Source organism: Lepidochelys kempii, chromosome 7, assembly GCF_965140265.1.
Source record: "Lepidochelys kempii isolate rLepKem1 chromosome 7, rLepKem1.hap2, whole genome shotgun sequence".
Classification (NCBI taxonomy): domain Eukaryota; kingdom Metazoa; phylum Chordata; order Testudines; family Cheloniidae; genus Lepidochelys; species Lepidochelys kempii.
In genome coordinates, this window is record NC_133262.1 from 78,211,696 (window position 1) to 78,239,462 (window position 27,767).

At 39.7% G+C, this 27,767-nt stretch overlaps 1 protein-coding gene across 5 annotated transcripts in view; it reads right to left on the reverse strand.

Moving 5' to 3' along the window:
- Positions 1–330: 330 nt before the first annotated feature.
- Positions 331–27,767, reverse strand: part of RTKN2 (rhotekin 2) — an 89,767-nt gene continuing 62,330 nt past the window's right edge. For 4 of the 5 annotated variants that reach the window (XM_073353427.1, XM_073353428.1, XM_073353426.1 and 1 more), the window contains 6 exons: positions 24,315–24,409; positions 20,161–20,264; positions 18,070–18,201; positions 8,086–8,251; positions 5,307–5,414; positions 331–2,405 (listed from right to left, as the gene is read on the reverse strand). In XM_073353427.1, the coding sequence (XP_073209528.1) occupies positions 1,840–2,405; positions 5,307–5,414; positions 8,086–8,251; positions 18,070–18,201; positions 20,161–20,264; positions 24,315–24,409 (1,171 nt within the window). In that variant the 3' untranslated portion in view covers positions 331–1,839. Of the gene's footprint in view, positions 2,406–2,869; positions 3,043–5,306; positions 5,415–8,085; positions 8,252–18,069; positions 18,202–20,160; positions 20,265–24,314; positions 24,410–27,767 lie in introns of all 5 variants that reach the window. The other variant, XM_073353429.1, reaches the window with a different exon arrangement.

Consider the following 27,767-nt stretch of genomic DNA (forward strand, 5'->3'; position numbering starts at 1 on the left):
TTCTGCTACTTATTTTCCCACCTTTGTAACATGATGATTTGTTGCTGCAAGAATGATTACAGATGTCAATGTCAGAAAAGAGGATCATGATGAAATGAAGATTGAGCAGGGGCACTCTTAAAAACTTAACGCCCCAATCCTGCAAAAGGATTTGCAAGTGGGAACCTTACTCTAATGCAGAATACATGGACTCTAACGAACTAATAGGTTAGTAAGAATTCCATTTGTAAATCCTTTTACAAGATTACAACCAGAAAGCTTCCACTTCATGCACAAGGACAAAAACAGAACTCATGCCTGAGAAATTTAAAAACTTCTGATCCACAAACTACCCTTTAGAACTAAACCAAGATTTTAAAAAACCTGATTAAAAAAAAACCTGACTAAGGCAACCAACATAGAGATTTAGCAACTGTTATAAACCAGGCTAATTTATAACTCCATGAGGCATCTAGCACTAAACATTTGTTAGTTAAAAATACTTTGATCTTTGTATGAACTAAGAAGGCAACATCTGAAACAGTAAAGAACGTGTCTGGAAATTAAAAAATCTCTAAATAATTGAGTTTAATATTATTCCAAAATTCTTCCTAGGATTAAAACTATTTCTTTTTAAACACACACTAGCAATTCAGAATGCATCAGGCTCAGTGGAATATTGGATTTCTATTACTATAATAATACTATCCCTTGCCTTTGAGCTTCAAAGCCAATGGTTTATTTTGAAGGCTTTGCTGCTATACGAACAATTGTATGTAAAATTACTGATAAGATTTTCAGAACACAGATCTGAATTCCAGTGTTTTTGATGGCTGACGAGCAAGCAGTCCTTTGCTTCTGGATAAGGCTCTAGTGTAAAGGAGTCTGCATCTTGTGTGATGCAGTTGTTTCCATGGAGGAAATGTAGTGGCCTGTACTCTGACACCCAGAAAGATGGTAGCACGAGGCCTCTCCATACATTGAGGATCACGTGCAGTAGCCCAAGCAAGTCTCCTGCTCACTGTAGTCTGTAGCTCCCATGAAAGTGGTGAACAAACCCAACGGGGTTGTTTGACCTAAAATGATTTCACCTACACGTGAGGTCTCAAAGTCAAAGAAAAAAGTGAGGGGGAAAAGAAAAACAAATTATACTAGTAATAAGACTCTGCATTTAAGTTTGTCTACCACTAACTGGCGGAATGGCAGTATTACAGTCTTCTGATATGGAGTGCCTCGTTCCTTATAATGGTCAGAAAAGTAACTGTAAAAATGACATCTTGTGTGCTTTCTATGTGTAATCAATCATATATATCAATTTTTAGGTTATAAGATTTAAAAAAAAGTTCCATTAGCATTTCAAAACCAACAGTTAGAAGGAGATGAGTCTATTCTGTCTTGAGTGCTATCAGAATTAATGGATAACCTGCATTGGTCAATTCTGACAGTACATGAGCCAGAAAAAAATCTCGTAGATCTCAGACTGAGCTGGCAGAGTTGTTCAAAAACTTCTTAATTAATAAATTGAGCACATCTGATATGGAGTCACTGAAACAAACCTTGGAATTACTTTTTAGAGCATGACCGTGCTTTAAGGGTAGTGCAGAAATTTCAAGGTTTAAATATCTTGGAGATGTTCCCTTCTACAAAACACACATACACACACACACACAGTACCCTTTATACTTTGCTAGAGAATTCTTTAGATCTTGACAGTGACAAGCAGGGCTGAGATTGCAATACGAAGTATGGGCTTAGATTAAAGATATTTCTAATGGCCAAGTTGTTGTCAAAGACTCAGGTCACTGATAAATGTCAAATGCTGGTAAACTTTATATGTTGGTCACTTTTATAAACTAAATGTTACACCTGTGACTGCAACCATGATCTAGGGTCTAGTATTTCTTTGATGGATTTCTGTCTAGGAGCTGGCAGTGGTTTGGTTTCAGACTCTGACTCAGTAACTGAAGTGAGAGGATTTTCACTATCAATTGAGCTGCTTTTCCTGCAAGGAACTAGTTTGCGAGGAGCAGCAATGGGCCTCTGCAACTGATGCATCATGGAAGATAACTTGACATCAAAAGAAGAAGAGGTCCTACGTGCAATGGCAGGCTTCTTCCACACGTTTTCCTTGTCCAGCTGATCTGTGCTCATCTGTGTTTTTGAGCTGTTTGGTAGCTTATCAGATGGTGGAAGTGGAGCTCTTCTTTTCTTTCCTTTGCCATCATTAGGACTTACTATCTCACTATTTGCATCTGGAAACACAATATTTTTCTGGACAAGCATCTGGTGAGAACCATCAAATAATGGGGCCCATACAGAAGGTGCAGACTCCTTCTGCTGGCCAATCAGGAACTCTCCATCAGTCTCCTCAATTTTCCTTTGTATGATATCTATTAAACCTTCATGTTTCACTGGAGAATCAATACCTATAATTTTAGAAGAAATTAGATGAACTGTGATTAAAATGGTTCCTAAATATTTTACTCACCCTGAGTGGGGTTATTAATTGTCTGAATACAAAACTGTGCAAAGTATGTCCCCCAATTCTTAGACTAGCATTAAGACCTACAACAGTCTAGAAATGGAAAAGATTATCATGATTACAGACAGAGGTCTAGAAGCTTTCCACGGTTTCTAGGCCTCATGCACTTAATAGGCTGTGGTCATGGTTTAATTTTTATTTATTTTGTGAAAAAATAAAAAATGCAATGCACTACTAGAAACAGACCTAGCTATAATAATGTTCTTGTACACTACTTGAAACATTTCATTTCAGCAAAGGTGTACAGAATTTATGCCCAAAGATCAATGTGAAACTCCTAAATCTCACATAGTTAAGTGTGAAAAAGTCAAAACTATTAAACATTCTTGTGCTACCCCCCCCACTCACCTCCAAAGTACACTTTTACACTCAAGGTTTTTTCTTCAGTAAGTTCTTGAAGATAGCCCGGTCCAATTCCTCCTCCCCCCCGTAACATAATTTACAGTGCATCAGCCAGAATATATGCATAGTTTGTTGATTTCCCTGTTTGTATGTCAGTATCCCTTGTGCTACCTCCGTCTCTAAAACATCAATAAGAGCATAAAGATATCACAGTGTGACACTGCACCCCATATTCTTCATAGTGATATTATTATAACATGATTATGGCATAATTATGATGCATTTTGTACAAGATGGGGCATGTAAGGCATCATTGGAAAAGTTATGATTTGCTGAATATGATTATCCTATTTGTATACATGTATCATTTTTGTATCTGAAATAATGAATATTGATTATGTATCTGTATTTTCACATGTAGTCATGCCTGGGTGACACTCACTAGATGCTTCCAGTCTAAATAGCTGGTTGTGAAGAGCCTATTGAGGGTAATGGGCCATTAGGAAGAACAATAGGCCTGAGGAGAAGCTTATCCCTCTCCCGGTGAGCCTTCCTGTGTACGTTTCGGCCAATATGAAAGTAATGGCTGCTATGACTCTGCAAGGGCATGTGACCAGCTCACATGACTCTGGACTCCATTTTGGGGGCCTGTATTTTTCCCACAAACTGGGCTGGGAACTGTTTTTGAACCAAAGGGTTGAAGCCATAGCTAAAGCTATATAAGTCAGGGAGCGACATCATCTGTTGTTCTTCACTCCCACACAACTCAACATCTGAGAGAAGCCCAGAAAGAAAAGGACTTGGAATGGCGTTAGGGATCCCAAGTTGCAAAGCAAATGCAGCTTGTTCCTTAAGAATCTGCAGGCCTGCTTGTATCATCAGCCAGGGTGAGAATTTGCTAATTCATATCCTTTCTTTCTAGTATCTTAGGCTTAGTTTGCAGTTTTGTTTATTTACTAGGTAATCTGCTTTGATCTATTTGCTATTACTTATCACAAAATCTTTTTGAAGTTAATAAACTTGTTTCTATTATAATCTAAACCAGTGTGCCTTTAAGTGAAGTGTCTGGGGAAAAATCTCAGCTTGGTTAACACAAGTGTTCTCCACACTGAGGCAGGGGCAGACATATTAATGAGTTTACACTGTGCAGATCCCTGTGCAGTGCAAGACTATATAATTTTGGGTTTATACTCCCGGGGTGGGGGGAGGGGCGCTGGCTGGGGTCTGGCTGTTTGTAGTTGGGTGGCTTAGGTAAAGCACTCTCAGGTAGCTCAGTTTGGGAGCGTAGCACCACCTGCTGTTGTGTTGGTTGATAACAGGGCCTGGGTGAGGCTGGCTGTGTCCCCAACCCAGGAAGCAGTGTGGGCAGGGCCAGTACAACTGAGTGGTCAGAGGGGCGCAACAGTTTCTCACGGCTTCCAGACTGCACTCCAGGGTGACAACCCCTCACACACAGATCCTACATAAACAACTTTAATAAATTCTTAAAATTTAGATTGTGGATTTGTATTTATTTATGAATGTCATAATTGGTCAGGAAACACTTAAAATTCCTCAGTGATGTCTCTAAATATCTGCAGCAACATGCTACAAAACTTAATGTATACCTTCATGTCTTATGTGATTTAGTGTTTTTCTGCTCTGTATTCATAGCTCAAATATAACTTTTAGACTGTTAAATTAATGCACTGATGCATTATAACTCAATGACCCACATGTCAATTTGAGCATTTTTGCAATTCAGACAGGAGATCAAGCACCAGGCAGGCAGACATTTAAACTTATCCGTATAAAATGTTTTTCAGCCAATACCACATCAGATCCATTAAAATAGAATGACCTACTTCTAGTCTATAAAAACAATTTCTGTAAACATATTTTATTAAAATAATCCCTCTGCATTGTATTTCGCTATGCAAAAATTGATGTCTGAACATTGGTACAGCTCAAATCCATTTTAGAGAGATTTTTTACAAGTCTATTTTTGAAGCTTGTTGCCAGCAACCAAACAACTTCTAAGTAGATCTTATATAGCTTGGAAAAAACAGTAATTGAATGCAACTAGTTAAAGGCATTATTGGTCTGTAGTCTGGACTATTTAAAACCATTACATTTTAATCCTCTGGATTTTGAACTATTTCTATGGTGAACGTTTATTTCTAGCAACAGCTTTTTTGTCTAAATGTTTTTAGGGCTCCTTAATTACAGCTCATATTGAATTTTTTTTTTGTTCAAGGTATGAAAATGTGTTCATTATTTTTGTCCTATTATTAAGAAAAATATTTAATATGAACTTCTTGGTGTGTTTATTATGGTGCTCCATTATATTATCTGACCTTGCCTTTGAAAAATTCAGCATTTTAACACCAAGAGCAGAAGCTATTTGAATAGAGACAACATTGTTTCTGTTACCCTGCAGCTTGAAAAGACAAATCCCACTTACTCATATCATGGTAGACTGAGGTTGCCTCTTTTGTCAAGAACAAAGGTGGTTTCCGTGGTGACATAATCTCAATTTTCATAAATTTTTCACAACAATGTTTCCACTGGCCTGAGAGGGAATAGAGAACAATGATTAGAATGTAAACACTCCACCTTTTAAAGAGTTTTAAGTCATTAAGTTGCATTTGTGAACTACCTATAACAAGCAAATCTGGATAGTATCTATAATGTTGCAACAGTCCTCACTAGATACTGTATGCTTTCAGAGTAACAGCCGTGTTAGTCTGTATTCGCAAAAAGAAAAGGAGTACTTGTGGCACCTTAGAGACTAACCAATTTATTTGAGCATAAGTTTTCGTGAGCTACAGCTCACTTCTGTAGCTCACGAAAACTTATGCTCAAATAAATTGGTTAGTCTCTAAGGTGCCACAAGTACTCCTTTTCTTTTTGTAGATACTGTATGTTCAACGAAATTTCATCCTAACCCTTAACACAAAGATTATAAGCAGATATTAAACTAAGAGCTCCAATTTAATCAACCCAGCAGTACTATCAGACAGCAAGGCTAAAACCCCATAATTCACACAAAAATCCTCAAATACAAGCCTGTAAGTGTTTACATCTTCAAATATCAGATAAAACATAACAGTTTAAAGCAAGGAAGCTTCATGCAAGTTATTCATCTGGAAGTATTAGAATCCAGTATACAGCAAACCTAATATTATACCATAGTTATACTTGGAAGTTTTGACTTTAATAATTTTCTTGGCTATCAGAGCACGAAAAGCCTCTTAGCAGTTAACCAAAGCCAAGGAAACCTGTTTCTATTAATAGATTTTGACTTTAAGGAAAATAGGCCCTGCCAGTAAAATTGCTTTTTACAAACTAATCTCTCACTCCCATTTCTTTTCTGACCACATTAGTTTTAAGAGAATTTTAGAACCACCAAGGAACAACAGGCATTTGAATGCCAAGTGACCTAGTTTTTCCCATACTACAAGAAACGGTCTCAGAAAATCCACTGGTATTCTAATGTTATCTATAATGGGGGGAAAAAAAGTAGTCCGTTCACCCTTCCTCATCTAATAGAAGGAGGATATACTAGTTTTTACATTGTGGTTTTTCTAATTAATTGTAATAAAAGACAGAGCTATAAAAGAAGAAATACAAAACTACAGAATACCCAATTTCCAAAACCCCAGTTTTTCGATTTTATTGGTGTGGTTCCCAATTCAATACTGATATTCTCTATCTACCTGGCTCTGTTTCCCCATGACCTGATGAAGAATATGATTTTTCAGACTCCAGCTAATTTTTTTTTTAAACTTAGTCCATCAAATGGTATCTCTATTCTTTATCTAGTTATGCATTTAATATGCTACATTTAAAGGTGCAGTAGTGGGACGACTATGGGCAGTTCTACACTAGAAGCACTACAGCACTGGTGCAGCTGCGCCACTGTAGCACATCTGGTGAAGATGCTCAATGCTGATGGGCGAATGCTCTCCCATCAGCATAAGTACTCCACCTCCACGAGAGGTGAAAGCTATGTCGGCAGGAGATCGTCTCCCACCGACATAGCACCTGTGTGAAGTGCTTAGGTTGCTGTAACTTGCATCGCTCGGGGAGGAGCGAGTTAAGCGTAGACCTGCCCTAAGGCTAACCAATCCCTCTGCACACTTCATCCTGTAATATTTGGAGTTAAGTTTAAGCAAGCAACACAATATACTACTTAAAGAGACTAAAAAGGCAAGTGAGATTTAACTGTCCTACACCTAGAGAGCATATCTTTTATCTAGAGTAAGAGCAGTGAAGTCACACAGTTTAGCCAATGTCAGTAAGTGAGCTTCCTCTAGAAATCTAAAAGTGAACACACTGAAACATTTCACCACTGGAAAAACAAGACTAGGGAACAAGGCACCAATTATCTCATGTATCTCTTGAGCATTAAAGCCCCACCTACTATTTTTATTAGCCCTAACTAACAGTCATATGCGAGATGGGGGGCGGGAAATGCCAGGTATAAAACCTTATAGTCAGAAGGGGTACCAAAACAGAGGAGGTACCACTGGAATCAGATCATCCCTGACTGCTTAGTTCTATAAAACTGACAACTCATTCACCCAGAGTGCTATCTAAGCAAACACTGAATCATGGGTGCCATAATCCTACATGGTCGGGCCTCAGTCATTGTGACCTTTTCTATCTGCAATAGTTAATCCAATTTTGATCCAAACCAAATTTTCAATAAACTTCAAAGGCCAACCATCAGCTCAGCATCCTCAGGTTCTCTCTAATGCTTCATACCCAAAGGTTTCCATTTTTCTCAAATGATATCAGGATTCAACAAAATAAGTAACTATATTTTACTACTACAGATGAGGGAAGAATGGTGAGACTCCAGCAGGCCTTTGAAAGATAACCTCATTAAACTGCTTAACAGACCAATCTCTTCTGAAACCATACACACAGAAAACACAAGAAGTCTACGTCTATTTTGATTTCCTGAGAAAATTCAGACTGGATGTTTCTGGACTTATTGGAATTTATAGGATGCATTAAAAATCAGAGCCCTGAGGAGGTGACTATGGTTCATTAAAATACCTCTATTTTTCAGTGGCAGAGAACACACTACCCACTGTGTACATGGAGAACATTTTTGTTCTCTTCATTACAGGTGACAGATTATTATGTAATTTCAGTTCAGATTGTTCAACATTTCTTTTGATGTTACATAGCTACTCCACTAAAAGGACATGCTGCCAAAACTGCATATTTACTAAGATCGTAGAAATGCTGCCAGAAAGCTTCCATCCACCTATGAAGTTCTTCCCTGCTGTCAGCTGCAAAAAGTTGGGTGACAGCCTCTCCATCCACAGGGTTGATAACAGAAAAATTATTAATTCTTTTCTTGGTGCCCTTATCCACAGCACGGATTCTGGTTTCCTAGGAACGACAATAAAATAGATTGAGACTCTGGTAATCAGTTATTGCTCCACCCAATCATAAATCTTCATTTCAACATTAATATCACAGGCAGATACAAATTAGGGTATTTATCCCGTGTAGGTTTGGCGGGGGGGAGGAACAGGACTTATGAAAAGGTAAACAGAATAACTGACAATACATATTAATTTATTACATAATTATTAAAAGAAAAGGTAACAGATATAAAAGATAAGACAATAAAGCTGAGTTGATGCAGTGTATGTTCAGAGATACACCAAGTTATTTTTTCCTTAAACAGTTCATCCTGCTGCGGTTCACCTTTCCTCAGTACAGTTCAGAGACAGTAAGTAAGTTATTCTGTTTCTCAATTCTTATTCTGGTCAACCATATTTCTATAGATGGTATTTAGTTTTCGTAGGATAACAATGGAAGATGTTTCTTTTGGCTGCAGTTGTGCATTCTCAACTGGAACTATTTTAGTTTAGTTTCAGCAAATCAAGGCATTGTCAAATACTATAGTAACAGGAATTTGGAAAAGGAAATGATCCAGTCCAAGCTGAAAGGGATATTTATAGAAAGCTACCCACACAGATCTAATGGAACAAATTTCCAATATTCAAAAATTCAAACTTCAGAGTATTATAAGTCTTACACTTTGCCCTCATGCCAAAAATCCATTTGTTCCTTCAAAAGAAATATTGGGGTATGTAACAGCTTTATTTGATTAGTTCTGGCTAGGTCCAATTAAAATACTATTGTCCCATAGCATCAACTAAAACAAAGTTCTAACCAACAGCATGGAAAGGACTTTGCTGTTTTAATAGTGTTCTTGAACTATGCTGGAGCACTACTCAGCCCAAGGTTTTGCACTGTTCAGGGACATGGTTAAAACAGTTTCAAAATCTAGACTGGACCTAATGGTATTTTAATCATATGTTGGTTCCCTGATATAATGTTACTACAGTGCAAAATAGCACTTGTTGCAATCCAATTAAAAATAGAGGTTGGTCAGCATAAGTATTTTTTCTAATGTAAGATACCAAAGTATTTTAAGAGACTAAAAATCTTGTAAGATGTAGAGTAAAATATTCTTACACACACTTTGACAATAATGCTGCTTTCCATGAAATAAAATATAGCCATTAACCATACTTCATTTACAAGCAAAAATCTAGATTTCACTAAAATGAGACAGTGCTTTATCCTTTAAACTTCTTTCACTTCAAACTGATTGAACTCCCCTCCCTGCAACCCATTTCAAATGAATGTTAAACACCCGTTACAGATTTCAAATGTAGAACTATAGAAATTAAGTTATATATTTTGTCCTATGGGAATAATCCCAGTACTGATAGTCTGAAAAACAAAGATTGTTCTGTAGAACATTCCCCAGATTTTTAAATGCATTACTGAGGTAACCATTTGAAATACTAACAGAGCTGTTTGTAGCATATCTGATGGATTTGCTCATTTAAATTCTTCTGTCTAAAAATAGGAGGTGAAGTAATTCATCCATAAGTGCTGAACATCCCATTAACTCAGGTAACCATAGATACTGGCAAAAAATTAAACAAAACAAATGAACATTTGACAGGTAAGAACTTCAAGCATACCATATACATGTTTATTTAATGATGTTTGCTGCAAGGTTTATTCCACAAATATGTTGTTATTTTAAGGAGATAAATTCTCAAGCAACAATCTGTACCTCCCGCTTGAGCATTTAAGTAGTGATACAAGATGCCATTAGAGTAATGAGCTGATCAGTTTACCTACCAGTGATGCATTACACTACATGCACATCGTCACCAAAAACAAATACAAAAATGTACCATAAGGCACCATGTTATAATACAATAGTGTTCCTACCTTTCATAGTGTTAAAATTATTGAACAAATTATGCTACACCCTTGTAAAGGTCAGGACCATCATACTGCTTGAGTTCAGTGTTTCTAGTGTAGGCAATCCTGAGGAGTTGGTATTGCTCCTGTTGGGGACAGTGTTGTGCTCTAAGTATACAGGATACATTTTTCCACCCCTTCAAGAATGTAAGGAAGAGAAATTGAAATTCCATGACATTGTATGATAAAGCTTAGAACTTCCCTTTCTCACTTCCTCAAAACCAACGTTCCTTTGCCCCGCAGCACCCCTCTCCCAGAAAACTTCCATATGTGAAGGCTTGTTATAAAAGGGAGGACCTTCCATTAAAGGAGCAGTGCCACTCCTCTCCAAAGTCAATCATGAAAAAACTGAAGGACAATGAAGGTTGGCTAAAAAGGTTCATTTCAAAACCCAGAAACTAATTAACTTTCTGAAGTCAAGACAAATGTTAAATAGTCTAGAAACTTTGTATACTCTAAGATTAAACACAATTTATCATTTATGACACACAGTTCATTTTTATTCAAGTTTTAATCCAGAAACAGATAAAGATAGCTTTAAAATCAAAAGAGTGTTTGTGCGCTGTTTTTGTCTGTCATGTCAAAAATAATCTACAATTTCCCCTAGTTTTGTTTCAGGTTGGCAGATAATTATGATTAGACTTAGAACAATGCTCTCAAACTTGCTAATAGTGAAGATCACATTTTACAGACTAGCTCATGGATACCTCCCCTCCCTTTCATCATCCTGAACCACCTCCCTCTCATTTGTAATTACATAATATCCATGTGACAACTACAGTAAATGCCTATGCAGAATAGGAACTTTAGGAAGCACATGATGTATTTCCCCCTCTTGCTTTCTCTGTGAGGACTAGTTCAGAGTAAAAGAAGGGGAAACAGACAGGAGGAATAAAAGGTAGACAAAAAAGAAGGGTCCCCACCAGGACTAGCCATGATGCAGGAGACAGACTTAGGGGGTACAAAGTGATGGCCTTGGCCTAAAAGCATCACTGAGATGCATGACAACCCCAGGTCATAGGAAATACCCTTAGATAAGAGAAGAATAGGAATGTGTTCAAGGCTGTGCTGATAGGCTGGAGGCATGTCACTAAAAATGTGAAGGCAGGTAGGGGGAACCAGCAGGAGAGCAGTCATAGGATGCACTGGGGAACAGGGTCCAGCAGGAGGAACAGGGTTAGTTGATGCCATCGGTCCAGCTTTTACATTTTAGAAGTCTTGGTTGAGCTGGGCCTGCCTGGCCATCCAGCAGGCAGAGCCTGAACCATCATTAGTGTGAAAGGAAGGAGCAGAGCTGGTGAGGAAGTGAACTGGGCAAATCTGCTTTCACCAGGCCAGTGGAAGGGTCCCCTCATGTGCATGTTGAATTGAAAGTGGGGGGAAAGCCACAGAGAAGAGAATGGATCAGATTACTAGTAAGACTTAGTCGAGAAAAGGCCTGCCAACTGGCTGGAGGGACAGAGATGTTCCTGTGAAGCTGCAGAACTATTTTACTGGAAGGTGCTCCTATGCCTATAGTTCCTGGGAATTAGGCTCCAACAAAATTAATTTTCCAGAGATTTTCCTTTGTGACTACAGTCCTGGGTAGAACTCCCCAGCAAACCTGGTACCGGACACAGTATGAAAATGTGGGCACCTCTGAGCATGAGCAACTCATGACGAGTTTTTCAAATTAGCACAATTGAAAAGCCAGGCCCCAAGGATATGTTAATCATCATGTCAAGTCAAAAGGGGACACCATCATATTTTCAAGTAATATTTTTAAAGGGTAAATGCAAAAGTCCTTGCTCAGATTTGACTAAGGCAAACTTCCTTGGTTACAAGGAAAGATTGCTTCTCACTCTAGTTGCTTATGCAACATAAAGTGCTTCAGTGGCATTTATTTGGCAACATAATAGGTTCTGTGACGCCTGTTTTGAAAGTGTTGAGACATTCCTGCTCAACAATGTTTGCACTGAAGTCATTTGAAGTTGATGTGATGACTTTCAAGTTAAGGGCTACTTCAAGTTTGGATTCAGAGGGGGAAGGGAATAGTTCTGTTGATGTGAATATTTCTATGGCTAGTTTCTTGTAAGGCTATGTCAAGTTCATTCATTTTAAAGATAAACCATCTTTGAAAGGATAAGGGTAAGAGATCACATCCAGCACTAAGAATAAAAAATGCTATGTATCTTAGCAACTAGAGGAGATTTTAGCTTGAATGTCAACTTCAGAAGTTTTCTCTAAATCTTATTTTTTAAATTGCTATTTCCATACAACAGGGAGGGGAGGTAAAAATGAGTATTGTTAGCTTGATTTTTGCGCATTTAAGAATCTGATATCCAAGACATTTCTAGACAAAACTCAGGAAACATCTATCAGCATTAAAAGAATATTTTCAGTAGACAGTTTAAGTAGAAAGACACTCATATGTGTTTTGAATGTGAATTTATTTGGTTTTAATTTAGCTGAAGATAGAATGAAGAAAAGGAATCTCTCTAGCAGCTTTTATACAGCAACCATAAGTGTCTGACATTTTCATAAAAAAGGTCATGGATTTATGTATCGCATACATATTATCTTTGAAGAGAATCTGCATCAAACATGTGGACCAATTCCTGGCAAAACTTCATGAAAATGGATTTTAGGTTGTAAAATGCATTTATAACTTCATGAAGAACAATCACTTTATTAGAATGCTGTAGTTTTAGAAGACAAAAAAATCTCTGACTTCCAAGAAATACAAAACTAGGCTATAGACTAAAATGGTGATCTACAAAGAAAAGCTATAAGGGTGGCCTGAAAGATTCTAAAATATTTTTGCTGCTTTTTTAATGTTAGAAATTCTATTAATATAATTTCCCCCTGAATGGCACTATGAACAACTGGAGGATGGTAGAACTATGACATTAGAGAAGCCATGCAATTATACCTGATTGAAAAAATAAGTGACTTTTTAAATATCTGTACGATATTTGTTTTTTTAAAAACACCTATTTAACTCAAATGCTTGAAACAACTTTGTTAAAGATTCAACACTATTAGAAAGGGTGCCCTTTCTGTTAAGGCTTCACCTCAACAAGTTAAAATAAAACCTTACTGTAGCCAGGACAAGTTGTAATGTGTTGCTGCTGGTTAAAGTTAACATTTTTAAAACATGTTTTAAGCTAGACTGGACAAGGCTTCAGAGTCAAGACCAAATTGCGTTGTAACACTAACTATCTCCCAACACACTCAATTTGCTTATTTTAGACATGCTCAGAATCTGCAACCAGGTCAACAGCAAAAAATGTTAACTCTCTCTATCCATCTCTATGAGGTGTTAACTACAGTCTTTCAACACTTAGTATTCATTGGAAAGGCCTTCTGCAGAAATAACACTACAAACATACTATGCCTTTGATTATTTGGATAGAGATACTTGTTAATTTTAAATATAATATCTTTAAATGATGGTAGAAATGGTATTTAAAGTACTGAAGTCCTTTTGTATAGTTTGTAAGTTAAGATAGGTTTTATATAAAATTTTGGATTATTAGCAAAAGGAGTTTATTATAAAAAGCTAAAATATTTCCGAATAACCCTCAGTATGATTAAGAGTTAGGCCAAATAGCAATGAACAATTAAAATAAAATTGCAGAAATTCCACAAATCTGGGGACAAAGTCTAAGAGAATATTGCCTACATACCCTGCAGATTTGCATGGCACCTCATGTGTAACTTAAAAACTATGTCATAATGTATCAGTTTTTCTAAAGGAAAACAGTTTCCATAACTTGCTTTTTTTTTTTCTCCTTGAGGATTTGCATTGGTTTGACCAGTCTCAAACCAGCAGAAGGCACTTATGTCCATTGCTAAGAACTTACATGCCACTCCTGGATCAGATACAAAGGGTTGTTTAGACCTGGACTACACTACTGAGCTAGGTTGATGCAAAGCAGGGTACATCAACTTAACTCTAAGTGTCTACACTAAAATTTTGCTCCCATCAATGTAACTCGACCACTTATGTCCACCTCTGCAAGAGGCACAGCACTTAGTCAATGGAGTGTCAGTGTAGACACTGTGTTATTAACATCTTTAGTGGCATCCAGGAGCTATCCCACAATGCCCCACTGTGATCACTCTGGTCACGATGTTGAATTCCACTGCCCAGTGGCCAAGTAACATGCCCTCCCCCTTTTAAAGCCCCACAAATTTTTGAAATTCCGTTTTCTGTTTGCTTTGGATGGAAAGCTCAACTAGCAACTGCCCAGCTGATCATGCCAGCTCCACACTAGAGGCGCTTCTGCATGGAGTACACAGGAGATGTTGGATCTCCTGGGTCTGTGGGGAGAAGAGGCTGCACAGGCACAGCTCTGATCCAGCAGGAGAAACGTCAATATGTACGAGCAAATCGCTCGAGGCGTGACGGAGAAGGGCTATAAGAGGGACCCACAACTCTGCCACATGAAAGCCAAGGAGCTGCAGCAGATGTACCAGAAGGCAAGGGAAGCTAACAGTTGCTCTGGTGTAGAGTTGAATGCATGCCACTTTTACAAAGAGCTGAATGCCAACCTCGGTGGAAACCCTACCAACACGATACTTCAGGGAGCTGGAGTCACAGGCCCCAGCCTGAACAGTGGGGAGGTGGTGTTGCATGAGGAAGAAGGAGGGGGAGGCAGAGTATGGGGGACAGGCAATCGGGGGATCTAGTGGTGCAAGGCAGGATGTGTTTTTGACTCCAGAGCAGTCAAGCCAGTCCCTACAGTCCAGCATGGGTGAGCCTGATGGAGGGGAAGTATGCAGTTTGCTTTGACATTTCAGGGACACATCTGTTCATTTACTCTTTTTTAATCAAGCTAGAAGAAATAACCAATAGACGCAGAGTCACTATCTGCTTCTCATTCCCCTGTGAAGTTAGGCAGAAGGGGCCCTGAAGAATAGTTTATGTGCACTGGGATGTTCCATGAATCCTTCATAGAGATCTCGAGGAAACTTTCCTGGGGATGGTTTGCAATCCTCTTCTGAAGGTTTCTGGGGCGGGCTGTCTTATTTCTTCCACCACAGTAAAACACTTTCCCACACCACTCAGTAATTACTTCAGCAGGTACCATTGCAGCACACAGACTAGCAGCATAAAAACCTGGTCTGCAGGAGCTATTCTCTTTCAGTTTCTGTTACTGTCAGGAGTGAGATATTAGCTAAAATCACTTCCACCTGTGGAAAACTGTGCCAATATTCAGTTCAATCGCCCTATCTTCATATATTCATGCCCGTGAGCCACCTGTCCCCCCCTTATTGTCCCAACTCACCCCCTTCCTCTCAGGCCATACTCACCATGGCTGAGACTACTGCTGTGCTCTATGAATCCCAAGGAGAAATGAGAATGTAGTGCTTGTAACTTGCATGGATCAAGGGGAGTGAGTTCAGTATACCAAGTTTCCATTTATCTTGTGAATACACTCACAATAGTCCTTCTGTGCATTGTGTCTTTTGCAGCTAGAAATGTGGCCTTGAGGGTCTCTCCATTCACACTAGTGGAGCAGCTCAGCCAGATAAGGCTAAGGAAGAACATGCATGATGACATGTTCCAAGAGATCCTCCAAACCCAGTGCTCGTGGACAGAATGGACAGGGATAGTGCAGAGAGGAGAAAACGCACACAAAAAGGGAGAGAAGTGCAGCAGATGATGCTAGCGCTTCTTAAGTGGCAGACCGATATGCTGGAGACTCTAGTTAACCTTCAGGTTCAACAGAACCAAGCTCACCTCCCTTTGCAGCCTATAGAGAACTGCATTCTGGGACCTACCTACACCCCCTGCCCCCACATTCCACATGGCATCCGGGCTGTTGCACTACCCCTCCCACTCCACCCTGGGGGAGAGTACAGACAACAACAGCTGCACATGCACTGACCTGTGACAGACATGGTTGGTGTATTTGTTTGTGAAATGAAAATGACTGTTTTCCCCCCTTCAAAAGTTCTTTTCCCTGTATTTATAAAATTTCATTCAGTTATAAATATGTCCACGAGTTTAGAATAAAAAAAGTATTTATAGAAACTGACTTCCTCTTTATTAGTTCACAACATATGCTGGGTGGGGCTGACATCATTCAGATAATAGCAATAGGTGCATTTACAATGTTCTACACACACAGCACTCATCACAAGGTTCATATTAGGGTGCAAAAAACCAATGCCAGGCAGAGCACACTACAGCAAGACACATTACTGTGGCTCACTATTAAAAATGTCTTTCAAAGCCTCCCTAAGCTGTATGGCTCCCCGTTGAGCTCTTCTTATAGCCCTGGGATCTGGCTGCTCAAAATCAACAGACAGCCATTTCATCTCCATCCCAGCAGAAACTTTTCCCCCTTTGCTTCACAGATATTGTGAAGCACACAGCAGGCAGCTATAACCATTAGGACGTCTTGCTCCACTGAGGTCTAATCTGGTGAGTAGACAGCGCCAGTGGCCTTTCAAATTGCCAAAGACATATCCAACTGTCATTCTGCACCTGCTGAACCTGTAGTTGAAGCACTGCTTGCTGCTGTCGAGGTGACCGGTATACGGCTTCATAAGCTGCGGGAGTAAGGGGTAGGTTGGGTCTCCCAACATCACTATTGGCATTTCAACATCCCCAGGGGTAAACCTCTGGTCTGGAAAGAAAGTCCCTGCTTGCAGCATTCTGAACAGGCTTGTGTTCTTAAAGACGTGCACGTCATGCGCCTTCCCTGACCAACCGGTGTTGATGTTGATAAAAAGTCCCTGGTCATCCACCAGTGATTGCAATACTATAGAAAAGTAGCCCTTTTCGTTGATGTATTCCGTGGCAAAATAGGGATATGCATGCCATCTATCGTACCCCACCGCAGTATGGACACCCCATTGCTGCAAAACCATCCACTGTGTCCTGCACATTGCCCAGAGTCACAGTACTTTGTAACAAGATGCGATTAACGGCCCTGCACACTTGCATCACAGCAACCCCTACAGTGGATTTCCCAACTCCAAACTGATTCCCAGCTGATCAGTAGCAATCTGGCATTGCAAACTTCCACACAGCAATTGCCATTCACTTCTCCACTATAAGTGCAGCTCTCATTTTGGTGTTGCTGGGCCAGAGAGCCAGGATGAGCTCTGCACACAATTCCAAGAATGTTGCCTTGCGTATCTGAAAGTTCTGCAGCCACTGCTCATGATCCCATACCTGCATAACGATGCGATCCCACCAGTCAGTGCTTGTTTCTCGGGCCCAGAACCAGTTCTCCATGGTCTGCAGCTACTCTGTGAATGCCAACAATAACCTTGAATTGTTTCTATGTCCCACAGCAAGCTAGCCTCTAAGGAATTCTCATGTTCCCCGCGGCCCCTCTGGAGGCTCTGCAAATACTGCAGGATCAGGCGAGTTGTGCTCGTTAACATTCGTCACAACTGTGCAGAGCTGTGCAGGATCATGCTTCTCACATAGATGTCGGACACACAGGTTTGGGGGGCTTTTGAAAAGAGGTGCGAAACATTATGGGATGCAGATAGAATTATGGAATGGAGAAAACTCCATCACAGGACATTGAAACCATGTTCCCAGTCACCCCTGCACAACTCGTTTGGCCCCATAAGGCATTGAAACCCTGCCCAAAACACCCTGCGCTATATGGTGGCAAGTTGCACAGTGGGATAGCTACCCACAGTGCACTGTTCTCTGCATCGACGCAAACACTGTTAGTGAGGATGCACACTGCCAACACAAGGAGCGTAGTGTGGACATGCAAAAATTATTTAATTACTGCGATGCTGTTCATTGACATAACTTAGGTTGACTTAATTTTGTAGTGCCCTTAATAGTGAAACAAGGCATATCCCTCACACATGGTTCTTGCAGAGTACTTTACAGCTTGTCAGTTTGGAGCTTGGGACCCAAATTAGACTATGTGAAAAACTGTTAAATTTACCTTGTTGATGGTAACTGTCAAAGCTGGCTCCACTTTAGCTTCAATTTCTTCAGATGTATAATAACAAAAGAGTTTACCACCTCTCAGTACACAGTACAGCCTCCTCCAGTTAGTCAGGCTTCTTACCATTTGCTAAAAGGGAGAAATATTCAATAAGTTACTAGTCACACATTACCTTAACCACCTAATTTATGGATTACTCAACGTTCTATTGAATTTCCATGTGTTACATCTAATTGAGTCCATCTTGTGAACTATTCAGACATCAGACTGTAAGATCAGAGCTGTGCACAACACATTGTCATAAAGGAATGGTTCCTGCAGAATATTTTACTATTTGACTCAAGGACTTAATTATTAGTAACATTCAGCCAAGCCAGAAGTTTGTTTAGCTGAACATCCCTCAGTGTTTTACAGTTTTTGCCACTAATAGTGTCTCATGGTGCTCTTGGAACATGGAATGTGTTGGCTGGCCGATAAGGAAAAAAGAGTAATTTCCAATGGAATCTACTTTAATGGCTACACTAACTTAGCTGGTTACAGGAAGAGAGCAAAGTAACATTCTCTCATTTAAAAAATTCTGACTTTAAAAATTAGACATGCAGCTATACATTCCAATTTTCATACCAGCTAGACATTTCCAATCAATTGGTCTTTATGCAGCAATCTAGGCTGTTTTACTGATAATCCCACTGAGGAAACATTTGATTATCTTACTCTTAGCCACACAGTGGTTGCCATTAAAAGGTCAGTGTTTATCAGCAGCCACCACAAGATAACAGCTTCCCACATATTTAGAGTAAAAGATACTAGTCCTCAAGATACTACCAGAGGAAACTGTTCACTTTTTAATACCACTGAAAGTCAATTGTTAATATGAGCAACATTCCCTGTAAATTGCACGCAGGCATGGCAGCACAACTATCCTGAATATGCAATACATGTATACAAACTGAGCCACTCAGCTTCAGGTCAGGTGATAGGCACCTAGCCATGCTGCTCACTGCAAATGTGATGGCAGATGGACCAGCTACAGACCAGGTGACTGCTGGGCTGCGGCAAGGTAAGAGGCTCATGTAAGATTTTGCTCACGCTTGCAGTGGCTGCAGTTTTGGAGGATGCACGCGTGAGAGGCAGCATGTCACTAGCTCCTTCCTCCTCCCTGCAGGTGGGTGATGAGTTCCTCCTACCTCCCCTCCCCACAAACCCCTAGAATTGGTCACCTCCCTCCAGGCCCCAGAGCCCCCCACTCCTCTGGGAGCATGGGAGGGTGTATCCCCTGTTATTCTCCTTGGGAACCCTGCCTCCTGTAACCTACTCCCATCATACTACTCCAGGAAGGACGAGGACCCCAGGAATTTTACCTCTGACCCCTCCGGTCACATCTCCTCTGGGTATCCCCTCACCTTCCCCAACTCCAAGGAACACCCTCCCCGCCGACTTACCAAATTGACTCTCCCCGCTCTCCCCCAAATTCCCCCTCACAAATATCCCAAGGCGTTCCACTCCCTCCTTCCCCCACCAAGAAACTCCCGGAAATAAGGGGGTGCACCCTTTCAGCCCTGGTGGTGGAATTGATGCTGCCTCCAGGAGCCCTCTCACTCCATGAGGCTGAACAGGAAGGACTCGCCATTTCCACCTGTGAGCTCACCCTTCCCACCCCTGCCCCAGCGGGTTCTGCATCCCCCGGTGTCCCCCACAGGCACTTTAGGAATTTTTGGCATCTCATGAGGCTGACTACGGGGAGAGGCCTGATTTCCAAGAGGGGCGATCCTGATCCTGTTGGAGCTACTAATAGCACCAGTGAGTTGGGCCAGCGTCAGCCAAATAGACAGGCTGGGTATGCTGTCAGTCAGGGGAGCAGGACCCAGGGGGGTGGAGGGAGGTAGCTGCATTTGGAATCAGCCAAAAGAAAGGGCAGCTGAAAACATGGCACATATATAGCTGTAGCAACACAGTGATTCATTAGTTCACTGTAAGCAAAAGTGTAAACTTGTCCAACGACAAATATGTACTGCTCAGTGGAGTTCGCAGAAAATTTAGAGGGAACTTTGGATATTAGAGGATATAAATCAAGTAAGCTCTTTTTACCTGCTGATTAAGAAATCCTGACATCACATCCTTGGCCATGCAGGATGGCTGAGCAACTAAACGACAACACATGTTTCCATATAAGGGAAGCCTGAATGATTCCTCTAAAAGAAAAGTTATAAAGTTATGACCATTGCCCATAAACTCACAGATTAAGGATCTGCATACATTTTAATTTAAGAACATATTAAAGAAGTAAATCTTTTCATATAAGCAAAGATTGAAAATAGGAGTGTGTCCTATTTCTTAAGTTTTTATCTCTCTTTGCTATGACACCATTCTTGACAGTAGTTTTGCTGGTTTGTTCTTATGTTCGTAAGTACTTTATAGGTATCCTTAATTATCCTTTCAAACAATTTAGCCAATATTTAAGTTAGGCTCACTGCTCTAATTTTCAGAATCACCATTAGCACCTTCTTTGAAGATAAATACGTTTGCTAGCCTCCACTCATTCAATATAGCAGCTGATTTTAACAAGAGATTGCATATTTTTTCTAGCAATTTAGCCACTTTGTCCTTAATTACTATCAGGACTCTTGGATGAATGCTGTCTGGTCCTGGTGACTTCTTGCTATTTAATGATTTGTTCCAGCACCTCTTCCTAACACCTTGATGGCTGACCTGTACTATTCAAGAGAAGTATCTCCCCAATAGCCTCTGGGATGAAGTGTGATATAAAAATCATCTCCCTGTTCTCACTATTTGGTAGCCACATGCAGCCAGACACAGACTCCCTCCTTCTGATATACTGAAAATTTCTTCAGGGTGTATCTTTTGGCTATTTCATCTTTAAATTCTCTTAATCTTTTTAATATTCACCTCACCTTTTATCTGACATGTGCAAGCTCCTTTCTATAGGCTTCACTTGGGTTGGATTTCCATTTTTTGAAGAAGATGCATATGACTTGATTAATCTTTTGAACATTACAATTTAATTATAATAGTTTTTCTTACCTTTCTGATTCATTTTTTAAGTAATACACATGCCATCTATGACTATTATAGTATGTTTAAAACTCTTAGATTCATCATGTAGACTACTTCATTTCCTCACTTTTAACTAACCTTTTATAAAAACGCAAATTCCTAAAATATAGTATAATAGGGCTAGCTATTGGTACAGCCCCTCTTAGAAGAATGTTGAGCTTCATTAAATTGTGGCCATTATTCTTTAGGGGCTGTCATAAATATAAGGGGAAGGGTAACAACCTTCCCGTATACAGTACTATAAAATCCCTCCTGGCCAGAGGCACAAAATCCTTTTACCTTTAAAGGGTTAAGAAGCTCAGGTAACCTGGCTGGCACCTGACCAAAAGGACCAATAAGGGGACAAGATACTTTCAAATCTGGGCGGGCGGGGTGGGGGGAAGGTTTTGGTCTGTCTGTTCTGTGTGCTTGCCAGACACAGATCAAGGAAGCAAGCAATCCAACTCCATTAGAATTAGTAAGTACACCTCTACCCCGATATAACGCGGTCCTCAGGAGACAAAAAATCTCACCGTGTTATATGTGAGACTGTGTTATATCGAACTTGCTTTGGCCCCCCCAGTTCCTTGTTCCCTGAACACCCCCTCCAAAAGACCCCCCTGTCCCTAATCACCCCCAGGACCCTACCCCCTACCCAACCCCCCTGCTCCCTGTCCCCCGACTGCCCTGCCCCCTATCCCCACCGCCTGACAGGCACTGACCGGCAGCGGCGGGAAGTGGAGCGACGCGGCCCCAGCCCGCTCCACTCCGCCACCTCCCAGCAGCGGTGCTCCGCTTCCCGCCACCGGTGAGTGCGGGGAGGTTGAGGAAAGGATGCCCCCCGTACTCACCTGTGGCAGGAAACGGAGCACCGTGGCTGGGAGCTGGCAGAGTGGAGCGGGCTGGGGCTGGGCTGCTCCGCTTCTCACCGCCAGTGAATGCAGGGAGGTTGGGGAAAGGACACTCCCCACACTCACCAGCAGCGGGAAGCAGAGCGACGCAGCCCCAGCCTGCTCCGCTTTCCTTGCCCCAGCCCCAGCCATGTCACTGTATAGTCTTCTATAATCAGAAATTTAATCTGATATTCTAAGGAATTTTTTCAGGTATAGTAGTATTCCCCTCATCTCTGCAACATAATCGGTCCTTTCTGATTTAGTTTAGACCCAGGTATTCTAGTGTTCCATTGATTTATAATAAGCATTTCTGAAATGTTGCTGAATGGTTAGTCAAAGAAATCCCTATTATGTCAAGCTAGGACCAAGCTAGGTTGTGATACTAAGTTATGGCCAACATAAAATGGAATCTAAGGAAAAAAGAGTCAAAAATATTGATCTTTGCTGGGATACAACAACAGTAGGGTGCAAGTGTGGAAAGACTCTCAGAGGCTATGATATATATCTAGAGAAAATTATGAATTATTAAATATAATAAGCCTGGAAATACAAGATATCATCTTACCTCTTTTCAATAAAAAAGCTGAAAGAATGAAGTTGTCTTTGAGGGAAAACTGTAAACTTGTATCAGATAAAGATACTATGAGCTAAAACAAAATAATGTCTAGGGTTTTATGCACTTTGAGTAGATGATAGAATGGAACTATTTTCTTTCTGCTTATTATATTACCTGCTGCCATGTTTTCAGCAGCCCCAGGTTAGCACTCTAGATCTGAGGCTGCTAGTAGTTACTTGTGCTGTCTCAATGCTGGGATCTACCTAGGAGCAAGAACTCCTGCTGAAAAGAACTTTTAGTTAGGACCACCAATACAATAAAGCACTTACGCATGTGCTTAAATGCTGTGTTGAATTAGGGCCTAAAAGACCTAATAGAGTTTGAGCCTCTGCTGTTTACTTCCTCTCCTTCTGCCAACACAGGAGGAAGAAACAACTCTCTTTCCTATGACACCGTTCCTTCCTTGTGAGGAAAGGAAAGAATTTCTATACAGCTATTCCCCTCAAGATTGGAATGAGAATGGCAGCGAAAACTCTCAGGGGCTCTGGGAGACCTTTGTGAGGAGAGAGGGAGATATAATATCTTCACAGCTCCTGGATACTCTATTCCCAGACACTGCAAGACTGCATACTGGGGGGAGATGATGCAGGAGTCATTGCAGTGAGGTAGTATTGTGGATGGAACAAATGAACTTGGGGCCGAGTGACTGGACAATCAGTTAAGTGGATTTTGGGGTGGAGAGATATAGAGATATTGACACGGCTCTGGAGACCTGGGACGAGAAGGGAAATCAAACTAAAGCTAGTGAGATTGAAGGGAAAAAGAACGAAGAAAACAAAGCATAGAGTGGGTTTAAAAAGAAAGGAATAATCAGGTTTAGAGGAGCTCAAAACAACACATGAAAATAAGCAAAAAGAAAATATAACAAGATAAAAAGTGAAATGAAGGATAGGAAATAGGAACCAGAATTATAACAAGTTAATTTTTTAAAGAATTGAATGTTAAAATATTGGAATGAAATAGACATGAGTAGCATATATGTATACACACTGAAGGCCAAGGTGGAGAAGTAGGGGATGCCCATCTCTAGTGTAGTTCATCTCCCTTCTCTGGATACTGATTAACCATCCCCAATAGGAATTACTTCTCTTTTGAGTTTGAATATACTTCTGAAGCACATCACTGGTTTTGCAATAAGCATTTCATCCAATAGCCAGACATTTTCCCATATACCCAGGCTTCCTCATACCCCTAACATGGGAATTACTTATATCTATTTAGGGGAAACACTCTTGCAACAGTCTGCCTGTATATAAAGACCATTTCTCTCTTGCAACCTTTCCACAACTGCTTTATTCACAGCAATACATGTTCCTACCTACCATTTATGACACTAAAAGCATTTCCACAGCTACAGAATAAAGAGTATAGTATTCAGACCACAAAATCCCGACAAGTATTATAAGTATCCCTTATAAGTGATCAGAAGATATTAATGTGGGTAAAAACATTACCCATACATGTGATTAAATTTGGATCTGAACTTTAAAAGAGAAGTTTTACAAGTCTTTTTTCAATTTAATCAGTTATACATAGATGTTTAAATAAAATGTTTTCAACTGTTTAAAAATAAAGTCTTATAAGCCTTATAGTTTACTAAAAACGGAGATACATGATTTTACTAGCTTTTTTTAATTTTATTTTTTTTACTTCCTTAAATCAGGACTCTATGTACTTACCATTTCCTGTAACGGTAAGGTTGTGGGTCCTGAAATTGTCCTCAGCACTCTCCAACCCCAAAGTAGTATGTGCCAGCAAACTGTATTTTGCACCACTGATTGTGAAAAACAAGGCAAGGTTTCAGTATTTCTACATGACTTTTCTCAGGCAGTTATTAAAAGGAGTCTAGACAGTCCTAGAGATAACCATTCCACAGTATCTAAATATGTTAACTGCCAGGCAGCACCTGTTAATGACCACAAAGTTGAGCTAATCACCAAGAGTTTGCATATGCCTGTTTTAACTCTTTGTGGTATTGTCCCCACAAAATAGTTTGTGTACCTTTTTGAAAATATTCCAGTTTATCATGTATTCACATTGCTTGGGAATAGCCACTCTGAATCACTGATTGAAGGATTTTAATTGTAGCACCAGTTGCCATTAAAGGATTATTTTGTGGGAGAGGCAGGGGTTTTGTGACTGCCATGTTCTGATCTCCATTTACACTACATGCACTAAAAGCAACCCCCATCCTTTCATGTATTTATACCTGCTCCTGTATTTTCACTCCATGCATCTGATGAAGTGAGTACTAACCCATTAAAGCTTATGCTCAAATAAATTTGTTAGTCTCTAAGGTGCGACAAGGACTCCTCGTTATATTTACACTAAAACTAACTTGGGTATTCTCTTTTATTTTTATTTCACATTTATTCCTTGGAACAAACATCTTGTTTGAAAAACTATTTTGTTCACTTCTGTGACCCTTATGCCATTATGTTTCATAACATATTTAGTGCTTAGCCTGGTCAGTTTTCTTACGTTATTCTAAAGGCATCTCTCTTTTTTAAAAAAAGCTGTATAGAGCTCTGCGTTCTACGCTTCAGTTTGCCTTTATAGTAGGGACCAAACCACATGTTCTAGCAGGGCTGTAATATGGTTTTGTAATATTGGTATAACAGTTTGATCTTTCTATACAGAAAGACCAGGCTATGTGGTAACGCAGAACATTGACAGTAAGTTTTATAGCGTAGGTGGATCATTTGACAAATTGCACTTACAAATCTCAGAACATTTGAGTTTTTGTTCTGGCTTTTATCTAGTGTGGAAAAAAATCATAATTAGAATTCAGCATAGTGCATGTGGAATGCTGCTCTTGAAATGACCTAGTACAAACTTTGTTCATGTTTAATCTTTTTTCAAATACACTTCAGACAGATTAACAGATTTATAGCCCAGCAATGTAATACTTATTCCCCTTGGCTAATGAGTTTAAACTAAGTGAAGTTCACAAGAAAACTGCTCAATACCACTCACTATTCACACTAATAGCTTTAGCATAATACCCTTAAAATATCTTCAGTATAAAGAAAGACTATTGGGTAATAGGGGAAAAGGACAAAAAGCAAAATTAGATTAAGAGATACTTAAAGTTTTGCTCTCCCATCACCTTCTACTCTTACTGAAGTATATGAATATGCTTTTAATAATGTTTTTCCTATTGGCATTGTGGAAACAGGCTCCAAAGAGGAAGCATGAGCTGCCCTGCCCTATCCCTATCTGTAGGAGAGGAAGCCAAAAAATGAAACATAGGTGGCAAGGAGGTAGTGCCTCCATTTGAATACTCATGGCAGTGTTGAGAGAATTAAATGTGATACTGGCATTGTGTGTGTCAAGTATTATTGTTGTATAATCTATTAAGGGGTGGGGGATAGGGGAAATCCTTACATGCCTTAACACAAAAGTGTCAGCATTTGTGTATGCACCGTGATAAACTGTCTCCAAGCAAAAGATTCTCCATAACTAGGTACCAAATATAATGTATAAATCAATCTGTGACTGTGCTATTTAAACTGTACACAGTTTAGTTTCATCTCATAAATTTTTGTACTGATTTTCAAGTTACTTCAAGCATGACTAATTATAGCAGCAACTTTGCCAAAGAAAACAACTACTTCATTTTTAAAATATGTTTTACAGTAATGTTTTCTAAAATGTAACAGGCATTCCTTTCAGCCAACTTCAATATCATTTCCAAAAAGTTTTAATTTAAAAAATAAGTACTAATAATGGGCTAATTAGCATTGCTGACAGTGTTTTGTCTACACATTTGAGAGAATTAGCTGACTGTCTTATACTGCAGTTTCTTTGTGGTCACATCTAACCATTCTTGGTCAAATGTCACTTATGGAATAGTATTTTGCAGTTCTATAGCAACCTTCCATCTAACAACCTCAAAGTACTTTATCAAGCATTATTCACAACATTTGTGAGGTAGAGAAACATACCTATATACTGATAAGGGAATAGAGGCACAGAGGTTAGTGCCCAGATGCTCTGACTCTTTGTCCTGTTCCTTAACCACATGACCACCTTTCCTATCCATGAACATTTGTTCATTTCAGATGCCACCCACCTGTTTCTGAAGATTAAAACCTATATTAGAAACTCACATATTAGTACGCTGATCTGAGTCTGGGTAAAGTATTAGGAAGTCAAAACTAATTCAAGGAAGTCTAACATGCCAGATGTTTATCCTGAAGATGAACCCACAGGGGGATTCCTTCAATCCAACCCAAAATGAGAGAAGATGAAGACATACCAGACTTTAAAAAACAAACAAACAGTTAATGCAAAAATTCCACAAGCAAGTAAGATTATCCTTTCAGGAGCAGAATGACAGGATTAAAAAACGGGAGGATCCTCCAAATCAAAAATAGAACACTGTAGCTATGCCTCCTCCCAAGCTGATACCAAGTGGGCAGGAACTGTATGTTAGTCCATATATAAGAACAAGAAATATGTCCACAAAGCCCTTGGTGAACATGGAAACCTGAATGACTTCTCCAAAGAGAGGCTTTATTTGCTCTTGAATTCAGTAGAGGCCACACTGAGGAGAAAATTGATTTCCAATCACAGCAGGGTGAAAACCCAAAAATGGCTAGAATGAAAGAGATACTGAAGCAACCAAAATTGAAATTAACAAATCCAAGCTTGCTATTAAAACATGCAGTCATTAGGCATCTAAAAGGAGTTACAAGTCTGAGAACATATTGACTAAATATAGAAATTAGAAGTCTATAATAAATATGCCTTGCATCCAGAAACCACCTTATATAGGCTTTTGAGGAGGTTCAGGTGTACAGGAGTTTCTGATGAGGAAAGTTTTCCCTTTTGGGTAGGAGAGGGTTGTGGTTTAATTTTGAGTTAGCTACTGGATTTCATCTGGATTATTTTAAAATCCTTTCAAACCACCTAAACAGAAACAAACAAGCACAAAATGCTAAAATATCAAACTCTAAATAAATATCAAGCAAAGATTCTCTAAAAGTTATCCACAACCAGCTGCTATAACACAGTTGTTCCCCAGAATGTCACAGGTAATCACCTAGAAAAGCTGTCAATAGGTATTTTCAATCAACCCTGTTAAAGATGCAAGAGTCACTACTAGATGATATAGGTTGGAAGTGGCA